Below are 11,780 nucleotides of genomic sequence, written 5' to 3'. Positions count from 1 at the left end.
GGGGCGGGGGCGCGGGGCTGGGGGAAGGGGACGGGGGCCGCGGGAGGGGCGGGGCGCGGGAGCGCGGGCTGTGGGGCCAGAGGGGCGAGAATGCCCCTCAGGAGGGAGCCCTGGAGGTGGATGAGGCTTCCCTGGGGTGGATGACCCGGGTGGTCGGGGTTGGGGCCTGGCGGGCAGGAGAGCAGGCGCCAGGGCGCCCTGGCTTATTCCCCAGGTGGATTTGGGTCAGGTAGCTTCTCCCAGCGCAGACGTGCCCTGGTGGTGGGGCCCCAGGGGTCCTCCGTCCTGCGGGTGCCCAGCCTTGCGCTGGCCTCCAGGCTGCAGCCCCCTGTGGGCCTCAGTGCAGGTTGAGTGAGTGAACCCCTCAGCTGGGGGCCAGTTAACCCCCCAGCTGGCTTTCCTCATCTGGCAGGGCTGCGGGCAGGCCGGCATGACCTCGGTATCAGAGGGCTTTCCGCGGGGGACCAGCAGACAGGGTGGTCTCCGACCGGGCGGTGGCACCAGGCCAATGCAGTGGTCCCAGCTGTTCTGCCCTGGAACACTCGCGGTGCTTCCCGCTGATTCCTGGCTTTACCCCGCCGCAGGGGTCAGCGCCATGATAGCCAAGCTTGCCAAAACCTGCACGCTCCGCATCAGCCCGCAGAAGCTGAACTTCATCCTCTCGGACAAAGTGGCCAGCGGAGGGGTGAGCATGTGGTGTGAGCTGGAACAGGTGAGCAGGCGGTGCTGGAGGCCTGGGGACTCCACCCCCGGGGCCGCCGGAGAGGCCACACAGGGCCCTGCTTTTCCTTCCCTTAGGAGAACTTCTTCCGTGAATTCCAAATGGAGGGGGTGTCTGCGGAAAACAACGCCATCTATTTAGAGCTGATGTCGGAAAATTTATCTCGAGCATTGAAAACGGCCCAGAATGCCAGAGCCTTGAAGATCAAGCTGACGAATAAACACTTTCCCTGCCTCACGGTCTCTATAGAGCTGGTGAGCAGGAGGGAGCATTTCAGACACTTCCCAGAAGGGATACAAGTGCCTGTAAATCTAGGTGTTTCAGCGATATGGAGAAAGCTAGTTGGTTTTATTAAAAGGAAAGATGTGTGCACGCATACTTGCTTTCTGTTGGAGTCAGGCCTCCTCGTATTTTAATAGTGTGATCGTATCGCATTCAGCTAGGACCCTGCCTTTTCCCGAACCAGAGCATTCCTGCACCTTCTCCCGTCTGCATATCCCCGCACAGAATCATGCTTTCCATCCAGTTCCACCGTGGAGGGGTTTTCCCCACCTCCTCTGTGACACCTTTGGGTGACCTCTCGTTCTCCCAGAATGCACACATCTTCAGTGCTGTTTCCAGAAGCCTCTATCACCTGGCTCTCCTCAGGACACACACCCCACAGGCCCTCCTGGCTCACAGGACGGCGTTCACATGTCTTACGGTGATGTCCAGAGCCCTGCACGCCTGGCCCCACCTGTCTTGGAGCCAAATCGCCAACTACCACCGTCCAAATGGTTCCCCGGAGTGTCCCCTTCTTGCCCAGCTCCCAGACTTTGGGGACCCTGGGGCTCCTGCTTGGAATGTCTCCCTTCTGGCTCCCTGAAACCTGCAGCCTGGTGCTGCTCCTCCCCACCTTCCCTCACGCTGCAGCTTTTTTAAAAAAGATTATTTACTTATTTGAGAGAGAGAGAGAGCATGCAGGGGGAGCAGCAGAGGGAGAAACAGGCAGCCTGACACGGGACTCGATCCCACTACCCTGGGATCATGACCTGAGCCGAAGGCAGACACCCCTGTGTGTGTTGGTTTCTTGCTTATTGACCCATGTGGGCCCCTGGAACATGGGGACCTGTCTTATTCACCACATGTCCAACTCCTTACGGGACTCCGAGCAGAACAGGTCAGCCATAAATATTTGGTGAATGGACTTTGATGAAGGATTTAAGAACATTCCACTTAGATTTGGTATCAATGTCTGTTTATCCTTCGGTTACTCTGTTTGCTTATTTAATGTTGACACTATGGAAATATGTTTTAATTTTTCTCTTGGCAGTTATCTGTGTCGAGCAGTAGCCGCATTGTGACACATGACATCCCTGTTAAGGTTATTCCTAGAAAATTGTGGAAGGATTTGCAAGAACCTACAGTCCCAGTTTCCGATGTGAGTGATGCCCATCGTCTTCTGCTCATGATGTGTTCTGTGGTGTGATTAGAATTCCCTGATGTTAGTTCTGGACTCGCAGTATCTTTTATTTAAAAATTGTATAGTACCTGAGGGGAAACACTAGTCATTTTTAAAGAACACTCCAGGAAAATCTTGCAGTATTTGCCTTTCACTGTTTACGTAAAACATCTTAAGACAGTGTTGCATATAGTAGAAACGCCACACTCTACACACAGGAGAGCGAAGTGCTTGGATCGTTGTGCTTGAGTAAAACTAACCTAAAGTAGCACTTGTGCGGACAGTCGGTTCAGCAGGGGCCAAGAGGGGGCTCCTGCAGTCCTGCTGGCAGGAATCCCAGAGTCCCTCAGAGGAGCGATGATACCAAAGGGCCCTCTGCCTCTTGCTCACAGTTTCTGGAAGAAATGCTGAAAGGGGGTTGGGTAGACTATTGACTCTTGCTGGAAGGCCCTGCGCCGACCGCGCCACCTCGGGCATCGTTCGGAAGTCGGCGCCCCCGCCAGGGCCAGGCTTGCTCGTGGTGTCCGTCAGGGTGGGAGGAGGCCCGGCGTGTGGCTCCGGCCCCTCAGAGGACGGGCCCCCGCAGGCGCTGAGTGTCATCCCCTGGGCGCGTGCAGCGGCATCTCAGCTGAAGGGCTGCATCCTGGCCCCGGGAGAATGCCCACAGGGACGCGGTCGCCCAGGTAACCAGAGGCCAGCAGGAGGGAGCAAAGTTGAAAAGTTGTTTTTCTTTCCGTGTTTTGAAAGGAGCTTTATTCAGACAGCTTTACAACAGGATTTCAGAGCGTTTAAAAAGCAGACACACATTCCAAACGCAGTTAGCGAGCACCTGTCCGTACTTGACTGTGTTCATGTTTTTTTAACCCTTCTGATGTGTCTCGTTGGTTTTGTAGGTTAGTATTTATTTACCAGTCTTGAGGACGATGAAGAGCATCGTGGAAAAAATGAAAAACATCAGCAATCACCTTGTAAGTGATGCCTTCTTTAGACAAGCGTAGTCCACGTCTTTCAGAAGTGTTCGATTTGGGCTGTGTGCCTGGGAGGAGGCCTGGCCTGGCGGAGGCGTGGATGCCTTTACGATCACCCGGTGGTGTCCCGGGGGCTCCAGGGACCCGGCCCGTGCGGAGAGCCCGCCGATCCACAGCCGCCTGTGGAACCCTGTCCGAGCGCTTCTCCGTTGCCCTTCACTGGGGAGAGTTTCGTGTTTGCCTTCATCCCTCCTATTTACTCCATGGCACATTAAGAATATGTTCAACAGTTTGGGCCTTGGTTCCTTACGTCTTAGCCAGCACATTCCATATTTCACCTGCTATCGTGTATCTCCTGAATGAATCACTGGTGTTGGCCGGGAGTGGAGTGTCCTGTCCACTTAGCCCCAGAACGTCCATGTTGTCCTGTGGCTTCTGTTGATCTGGTTGTCAGGCTGGGAGCTTCCTCTGGGCCGGCTCTGGGCACCTCCGAGAGGCTCAGCGTGGCCCAGGACGGAAAAGGCAGGGCAGCTAATCCAAGGCTCTGGTTGTTTGTTCTTTCGGTCCAGTGGAAATGACTCAGCAGAGTGGCCCAGACAGAGTTATCAGAGGTGTTTTTCTTGCCTCCAGAATGTGTAAAAGCAGAGATTTCATGGCGTGGCTGCTACAGTCTAGAATACTCGGGGGCAAGTGTTCCAGAGTGGCCAAACGCACAGCGAGCGTGACTTGGTGACCAGAATTCCGCGTCTGAAGGTCGTAGGGAGAGAAAGAGTGGGAAGGAGGGGGCTCAGCCCGGAGGTGGTCAGACGCCCTCGCTGAGACCCCTGCCCTTCCCCCACCTCCTGCAGGGAGGGGTGCAGCCCATAGGGCGGTGCGTGGGGCAACCGTGCAGGAGCAGGGGAGACCTGCACGGGTGGGCAGGAGACCACGCCAGGCTTCCGGTGGTCCCCGTCCCGCTCCAGCTTCGGGGGTCTCGTGAGGCCAGCTGAGGTTCTGGTTCAGGAGGTGTGCCTGGGGTCTGGGGCCCAGTCCCGATGCGCGTCCAGGCGTCGTGTCGGTGGCCGTGGTGGGAGTTCTGTCCTGCTCTGCCTCGCCTCCTAGCTCAGAAGCACCTTCACAGAGCCACACGTCAGCTACGTGGTTAAAGCAGGAGTGACGGCGTCATGACATGGTGACCAAGGGGGAGTCCTCAGGGCCACACAGATGCGGGCCCCTTCCCAGCCGCATCGCGCAGCCCGTGGGACCCATGGGAGCCGTGCCAGGTGTCACCAGAAGCGGGCAGGATGGCGCGGCTTCACGGGGGCCTTGCTGCCCTCTGGGCGCGGAGAGGCCCTTCCTGTTGGGTGCCCAGCACACTGGGTCAGTCTTCCAGAAGTGGTAGGTGATTGTCGCTCAAGAAATCGCGGGAAGAAGTAGGGTGTTACCCAGGCCCGTAAGACGGAGTAGCGCTGGGGTGGGGGGTGTTCCCGATGACAGTGACCGGCGCTCAGAGAACTAGCCTTTCATTCCTTCCCTCACTGTGTTTTGGTGGGGTGACACTGGGGGTGCTCAGGGAGGGGGTTTAATGTGTGATCACTTGGGTGTTAGGACTCGGAAGAAAGCCGAGAACACCTGGAAGGCTGAAGTGAGTCTCAAACCATGGCAAGCTGCTTTCCTGAATTAAATCTTTATGTAAATCACTGTTTTCCAAAAGCAATTAGAACCTACAGGCTGTTTTATATTATTTCAGTCAGGCATTGTTTCTGGATTTCAGGAGGGTGGGCGTAGAAATACGACAGTATGTTTCTAGGTTCGCTTGTAAAGTTGACAGCAAACACTTAACATTTGAGGGCATGTTTCTGAGATGATGCAACAGTTAGTTGGAGGGCTGTTTTCTATTTAATTTCCAAAGCCTCCGGGGCGCCTGGCCAGCTCAGTCCGTGGAGCATGTGAGTCCGTGCCCGGCTTCTGGTGGGCCTCCCACTCACAGTCTCATAGTCATGAGTTCAAGCCCCACATTGGGGGCAGAGATGACTTAAAAATAAAATCTTAAAGGGCGCCTGGGTGGCTCAGTCGGTTGAGCGACTGCCTTCGGCTCAGGTCATGATCCTGGAGTCCCGGGATCGAGTCCCGCATCGGGCTCCCTGCTCGGCAGGGAGTCTGCTTCTCCCTCTGACCCTCCCCCTCTCATGCTCTCTCTCTCTCTCATTCTCTCTCTCAAATAAATAAATAAAATCTTTAAAAAAATAAAATAAAATCTTAAAAAAAACCCTCAGAGATAAGTGCTCACTCAAGTTCAGACAGGTTTTCAGGTTTGTTTCTAGAATGAGAAATACTCAAGAGTTCACCACTGTTAGGGAACAGGAATGAGGAATACTAGACCGTGCTCACTATGTATAGAGACGTGGTGGCCCCAGAGCTCAGAGCCGTGTGGGCAGGGCGCCCTCTGCTGCCCCCGGGTCTCAGACCTCTGCCGCCCCATGTCTTCCCACGGGTGTCCTGCGTTGGTGGGTGAACAGAACTCCGCCTTGCAAACGGCTATGTGGATTCCCGAAGACCTGCGGCCTTTAGGAAGGGGCAGGTGCTGATGTCCCAGAGAGAAGCACAGCGTGCCGTGGGCGGATCTCTCTGAACTTCACTGGTGGATCTTGTCCCCTTACAAAAGCCTGCTGGTTGGTGGGGGAGGCTGGAGCTTGAAAGGAGTGCTGTGAGTGACCTTGGAAATGTCACGGGCAGGGATGGGAGGGAGGGCGGGTACCGGGGTGGGGGGGGGGGGGCTGCCGGCGCCTGCCCCCGAGCCCCGGTCCCCCAGCCCAACCCGTGAGCTTGGTTTTTAAGTAAGGGGTTATGTTCCCAGGAAGTTCTCAAGGTTTTGTGGTGGTAGTTAGGACACAGTTTTGGCCGTTTAAAGAATAAGGCCGTGGGCGGGCTTCTAACTTGCACGTTCCCCTCCCACTTGTAGCAGGTGCACCACGTCTCCGTTGTGAGAGCGTAAAGCGGTTCCCCGGGACTCTGCCCCCGCAGCCCCCTGTAAGTGTGGGGTGCCGTTTGCACCGCACAGGGACAGCGAACGGCCTGTGGGCTCGTCGAGCTGTCGTCTAGCCGGCCACTTGGGAGGGACTTGCGGGAGCCGCGTTGCTTCGTGTCCCCGTCTGGGCGAGGTCAGCCTGGCAGGATGGGCCACCCTGGCTTGTGCCGCGTGCTCTCTCTGTGTCAGTGTGAGCAGTGTGGCTTTCGTGGTGGGACAGGCGCGGCGAGGGACCTTCTCTGGAGCCGCTGTGGGCCGCTCCAGCCGGTTTCCCTCAGCGCGCGGCCGCAACCCTCCGTCCCCCCCCCCCCCCCCCCCCGTCCCCGGGCGCGGGCAGTGTCCCCCGTAGGTGCGTCCCTTCACGCGCTTTGCCCCCCCGCCGTTTCCGGGGCTCCTTGTGGACTGCTAGTCCTCCTTGCGTTTCGCTGGGTCCCCTTCAGGCCCTTTGGTCTCCGTGGCTGCTGGGCAGTTTCTGTGTCCTGTGTGTCGTCCTCACTGTCTCATCGCACACTCCGGGGCCCCCTGCTCCCGTCCTTCCGGTCTGGTCTCCGCTGGTGAATGTTTCCTTCCCTTTCCGAGTCCGCCTGTGCCTGCGTGAGGCCTGGCCAGGCACTTCTGAGCTCCCCTGACTCGGCCTCGGGCTCTGCGTCCTCCCTTCCGTCATTGGCGGTTGCCCCCCGCGGGTCACTCTGCGTCTCAGAGCGCGCTCTTCGGCCGCTGTTTCTGTCTTTCCCGAAGGTCTTGGTGTGGGGCTTGACCACGGTCCTTCTAGGAGTCCTCTTAGAGGGCGGGTTTTCATTTTCGGGGTGGGAGTGGGGCCAGGACGGTTGGAGCTCGAGAACTTAGGGTTCTCTGCCCCTTGTGACCACAGCACGCCGCCTCCCCCGTAGCGGCCCCTTCGACGTCACCTCTCTCTCTCTGTCCTTCCCTCCTGTAAACGTCACGTCCCCGTTCTGCTCACCTTGCGCTTTTGCTCCCGAGGCTTCCTGTCACCGCTGGCTCTTCCCAGGGACCTGGGGTCAGGCCTCCCATGCCCCCCCCCAGTCCCACCGCTTCCGGCGGGGGTCTTGGAATCCTCTGTGTCTGCGGATGCCCGGTGGGTCTCGCTGCCCTCGGGAGTGGTCTAGGGCTATGGGGCTGCCATGTCACCTGGTTTGGCAGAAGCTGATGTGCCCCCCCTTGCTTTCCTCTTTTTTACGACTATAAAATAACTCAATTTGCAGATTATCGAAGCAAACCTAAGTGGAGAATTGAACTTGAAAATAGAAACAGAACTAGTGTGTGTTACAACTCACTTTAAAGACCTGGGGAACCCTCCATCAGGTAAGTTTTCTGGAGGTTCGTGTTCTGCGGGTAATACATTGTTTCAGGTGGCACAGCTTGCTGAGCTCTCTGCCTGGAAAACGGAAGAAATGTCAGTTTCATGCCTCGGGAGGGAACAGGCAGCTGAGGCCCGCGCGGGGAAGGTCGGGCTCCCCGGCCTGAGGAGTGGCACCTGCCCCAGCGGTCCCTGGGGGACCCTGGTAGCCTGTTCTGCCCATTTTTCACCTGGAATGGCGTAAGGTAGACAAGGTTTGCTTCCTCCCACTTTCAGCCCCTAGTATTTACGAAATTAGATTAGCAGGTGGCAGCTTTCCTCGCCTGACCACAGTTTTCTTCCCCTACACAGTAACAAAGACCATGGGACCAATTTAGTAGCAGCGAATGACAGGGTAACTGACCAGACTGGGGGAACGGGGGACCCGAGTGGTGTCCACAGAGCTCGTGGCCAGGGACGGCGCACTTAGTGGGTGCTAGAGTGGTTGGCAGGCGGGGCCCCGGGAAGTCCGCTGATGACGTGCAAACTGGATTAGTCCCATGCATGTTCTTTTTTTTTTTCCTTAAGATTTTATTTATTTTAGAGAGAAAGTGAGTGGGGGAGGGGCAGAGGGAGAGGGAGAAGCAGACCCCCCGCTGAGCGTAGAGCCTAGCAGTGTGGGTCTCCATCCCAGGACCCTGAGATCACGACCGGAGCTGAAGGCAGACGTTTCACCAGCTGAGCCCCCCAGGCGCCCCTCCCCCCATGCATATTCTTAACCACACGATAGATCCACCACTTTCACAGTTAAAATGTGTAAGTGCAAGTAGGGTTATCAAAGGCCCATCAGAGTGGCACAGCAAAGGGTTTTACTTCACCGTGAGGCGTGTATGCCAAGTGAAGTCCACACGATTAAGGCTTTGCTAACTCTTGGGTGAAATGACCGCCTTCGGTGTTACTTGTTTTATTTTAATAAATTACAGTAAGGGTTTGTCTTTGATGCTTGCCCAGGGTCGAAAGGATCTTTTCTTTCTCTTCATTCTCCTTTCGAAGGAGCGGTCTTGGGTCAGCTCTGTATGGTCCTGCTCCTCAGTACGTTCCAGGGTACTAATAGGGACCGGTTTCTTGGACGAAAATGGGGAGAGTGGGTCATATTTCAGGACACTGTAAAGGAAGATTCGCTGGGAATTTGCCTAGCGTTTTAGAAGGACTTGCTACCTACTTGCTTGGCCATGACGGTGTTCACACCTTGGTGGGTCTCCAGGCTGCGCCAGCCAGCGGAAACAAATCATTCATTTCAGCTGTCATCACGCTGCCCCGGCTTCCCTGTCTCGTCCCAAGCTGTTCATGTCTTTGTAGCCTCTGAAGACGCCTCTCGGGATAGAGACCCAGAGCAGATGGCTGAGGTGCACATAGACATCCGGAAGCTCCTGCAGTTCCTCGCTGGGCAGCAAGTGAATCCCACGAAGGCCGTGTGCAGTGAGTGCGCGGGGATCGTTGTTCACGTTTCCGATTCTGTAATCAGAGGCAGGCTCGCGGCGGTATGCGGTCTCATAGTGCAGACACAGCTCAGCCGCAGGGACCCAGTGCTCTAGGGCCGGTGGGGGTCTGGGTTTTCCTGGATTCAGCAGCGCCTGGTGGCCCTCCGCCGTGCTGGCTTGGCACGGGGCTGTGGCTGCCTCACCTGGCTGTCGTGTGGGCGTCTGTACCTGGGGAGAAGCTTCCGGAGAACGGGTGCTGATCGTCCAGTCCTGCCCTGTTGGTCTGACCTGACGCAAGGAGCCCCTGACCCCATAAATTGGGCTTGGACTGAAGGTCCCCTGCTCTGCCTTTGTTGCCTTTCTGGGTCTAAACCTGAGTGGTTCCTGCAGTTGTCTCATATCTGGGCGTCTGGCTTCCTCTCGCCTCCTGATTTTTCACAGTGGTCCCTTGATTGGGGTTGGACCTGTCTAACTTGGCTGTGCACCTGCCTCTCGGCTCTCGTCACTTATTGGCACATGAGGAAGGGCTTACTCGCCCCCGAACTTTTTAAGGCTTTTTCTGTCTCCTTGGCAACCAAGAGGGAGCTCCACCTTTCATGGAAGAACTGTCAGGCTGAGCACTCGGCCGGGGAGTGGAGCTGAGGACAGCCCAGGTGTGCACCCGACCGTTGGCAGATTGCCAGCACTCAAGACAAGGAATAGAGAATTCTAGGGCCCCGTGCCAAGGAACGACAGCCCTCCAGAAGGAGAGACACACAGCGAAGCAGATCACGGGAGGGCAGTTAGCGCGTCCAGAAGGCACTAGATGGGGCACAGGAGGTGGTGTGCGGACAGAGGGCCCAGGTTAGGGATGGAGACGCTGGAATGGCTGGGTCCTGGGGCAGGTACCGGTGTCCCCGTGTGCTGCATCGTGAGAACCCTTGGCCTGGCCTGTTGCCTGTTCCTGGGGCTGAGGGTAGGAGCTGCACCTCAGTGTGGGGTCCGCGCAGGCTGAAGACGGTCCCCCCATCTGCTGACGAGTTCCAGACAGGCTGTGGTCCTGGCGAGCCCTTCGAGTGGCCCCAGTGTAACCCAGCCGTGCCCTGTGCAGAGCGGAAGTCCAGTGGTGGGGTGGCATTGCCCTTGAGCACGCCCTCGTGGACCACTGAGGACAGAGGGCCTTGTTGGTTCTGGGCCAGGCGGCCAGCTGAGCTCCTGGTGCCCTCAGAAAGGGGACTTAGGGGTCCCCAAAAGTGGCAGAGATGGACCAGGAGATTGTGACACAGCAAAATTTGGATTTGGATTTCTCCTATCCTTTCCCGCCTGTAGTTTCTGCCCCTGGGGTGGCATCCTCCAGGTGTCCGATCCACTGCCCCCACCCCCTCCGGGGTCACTGCCCCACGCCCTCCATCTCCACCCGCTGCCTCTCCTGGGGGGTGTTTCTGCTGGTGCTGTGCCCCTTCCCCACCCCCCGTCCCCTGGGACCAATCCCTCCTTGGCCTGGATGGCCCACCCTAATGGGCTCCATGTGGTCCCAGCTGCTGGCCTCGGAGGCCTGGAGAGCAGCCTGCCCTTGGCTCCCTGCGCCACTCCCGCCCCTACCTCTCACTGCTGTTGAACCGAGCGGCCCCCCGGGAAGTTTGCCCTTCACCCTGCACAGTGCCCGACCTGGGCCTTGGCGCGATGTGCACCCCTCCTACACCTTGGCACACACCACATCTGTCCCCCAGGGGAGGTGGGCCCTAGTGCTGGGCCTTCTCTGCACACTTAGGTTGCTCTTGGGTGGGGAAACTGCATTTTCCTGGAAGGATCCTGATTTCAGTAAATGGGGGCTTTTCACCAAAGTCCTGGGCCTTGTCCCCCCCTGCCTGTGGGCCGGTCCCGCGGCGGGGAGCGGAGCGCGAGGAGGCCGGGCTCCAGGAGACGACGTAGGGGCTCAAGTGAGAGGGGTCTTCGTGGTGACAGGTTTTCTTCTCTCCGCAGACATTGTCAGTAACAAGATTGTCCATTTTGATTTGCTCCATGAAGACGTTTCCCTGCAGTACTTCATCCCGGCTTTCTCCTAGACCACCTCGCGGCCCAGGAGCGATGTGTCCTCACGGCCACGCACGTCTGTACATTTTCCTTCTCTTCCCTCCATGGGGGAGGTAAAAATTCTAGCTAAAAATTGAGTTCACGAAAGATAGTTGGATAAACATACTACTTTATGTGACTTCTTTGTTCTCGTGTCTGTTTTATTGTCAAGAAATGGAAAATGGGGACAAAAGCATGTATTTATTCAGACTTCAGGTAGGTTGAGGCTCCCAGACACTGCCCAACTCTGGCTGTGCTCCTCGGAGCCTGATAACTGGCCAGGGCTGCCCTCCCGCTGCCTTGGGCACGCAGAGGTCACCCAGAGCAGCAGGGGGCTGTCCAGGGGTGTCCAACTGCGGCACGTGAAGGCCAGAGCCCCTGGGCTCAGCTGCCGGACCTGCCAGGGTTCCTGAAACCTGTGTGGGTCCCCAGTTACGGTCTTTACCACCCCTGTCTTCCATGTGCAGTGCTCGGTCATTCTGGAAAGCACACCCGTGCATTTAGACAGAGAAGAGCTCCGTGAGCCTGTGTTCAGGGCTGAGACCACATCTGTGTGTCTGCGAGCCGGCCTGTGCTCTGCTGGGTCTGCTTTCTCATCCCCCACGGCCTGTCCCATCACATCCCATGGTGGGGGAGTCTCCTCTGCCCTGTGGATGGACACCGTGAACAGTGTCTTAACTCCCGTGACAGAGCCGAGCAGTGAGGCTGTGGCCTAGGGTAAGAGGAAGAAGGGGGAAATCTGCACAAGTGGAAGATTCTTTTGTGGCCTTTTCTGAGTACGTGGTCAAACCAGAATAAGTATTTGAGCCCATC

General features: G+C 57.2%; 1 protein-coding gene across 1 annotated transcript; it reads left to right on the top strand.

The window, feature by feature from the left end:
* Positions 1 to 362: 362 nt before the first annotated feature.
* On the top strand, positions 363 to 11,201 carry HUS1 (HUS1 checkpoint clamp component). The gene is made up of 7 exons (XM_044920104.1): positions 363 to 712; positions 799 to 975; positions 2,034 to 2,141; positions 3,056 to 3,130; positions 7,361 to 7,460; positions 8,794 to 8,913; positions 10,878 to 11,201. Exons 1-7 carry the CDS (start codon positions 431 to 433, stop codon positions 10,958 to 10,960), a joined length of 945 nt encoding a protein of 314 aa, XP_044776039.1. The 5' UTR covers positions 363 to 430; the 3' UTR covers positions 10,961 to 11,201.
* The last annotated feature ends 579 nt before the right edge of the window (positions 11,202 to 11,780 follow it).

Source organism: Neomonachus schauinslandi, chromosome 12 (genome assembly GCF_002201575.2).
Source record: "Neomonachus schauinslandi chromosome 12, ASM220157v2, whole genome shotgun sequence".
In the NCBI taxonomy this organism is placed as follows: Eukaryota; Metazoa; Chordata; class Mammalia; order Carnivora; family Phocidae; genus Neomonachus; species Neomonachus schauinslandi.
Note: the sequence above shows the minus strand (reverse complement) of the source record. Positions and strands in the feature narration are given on the sequence as shown.

Bases quoted from the DNA above. Each gene is read 5' to 3' on its own strand.
- HUS1 (XM_044920104.1), top strand. From the start codon at position 431: ATGACCTCGGTATCAGAGGGCTTTCCGCGGGGGACCAGCAGACAGGGT. The intron at 7,461-8,793 runs GTAAGTTTTCTG...ATGTCTTTGTAG, and splicing joins CCTGGGGAACCCTCCATCAG to CCTCTGAAGACGCCTCTCGG. The intron at 8,914-10,877 runs GTGAGTGCGCGG...TTCTCTCCGCAG, and splicing joins TCCCACGAAGGCCGTGTGCA to ACATTGTCAGTAACAAGATT.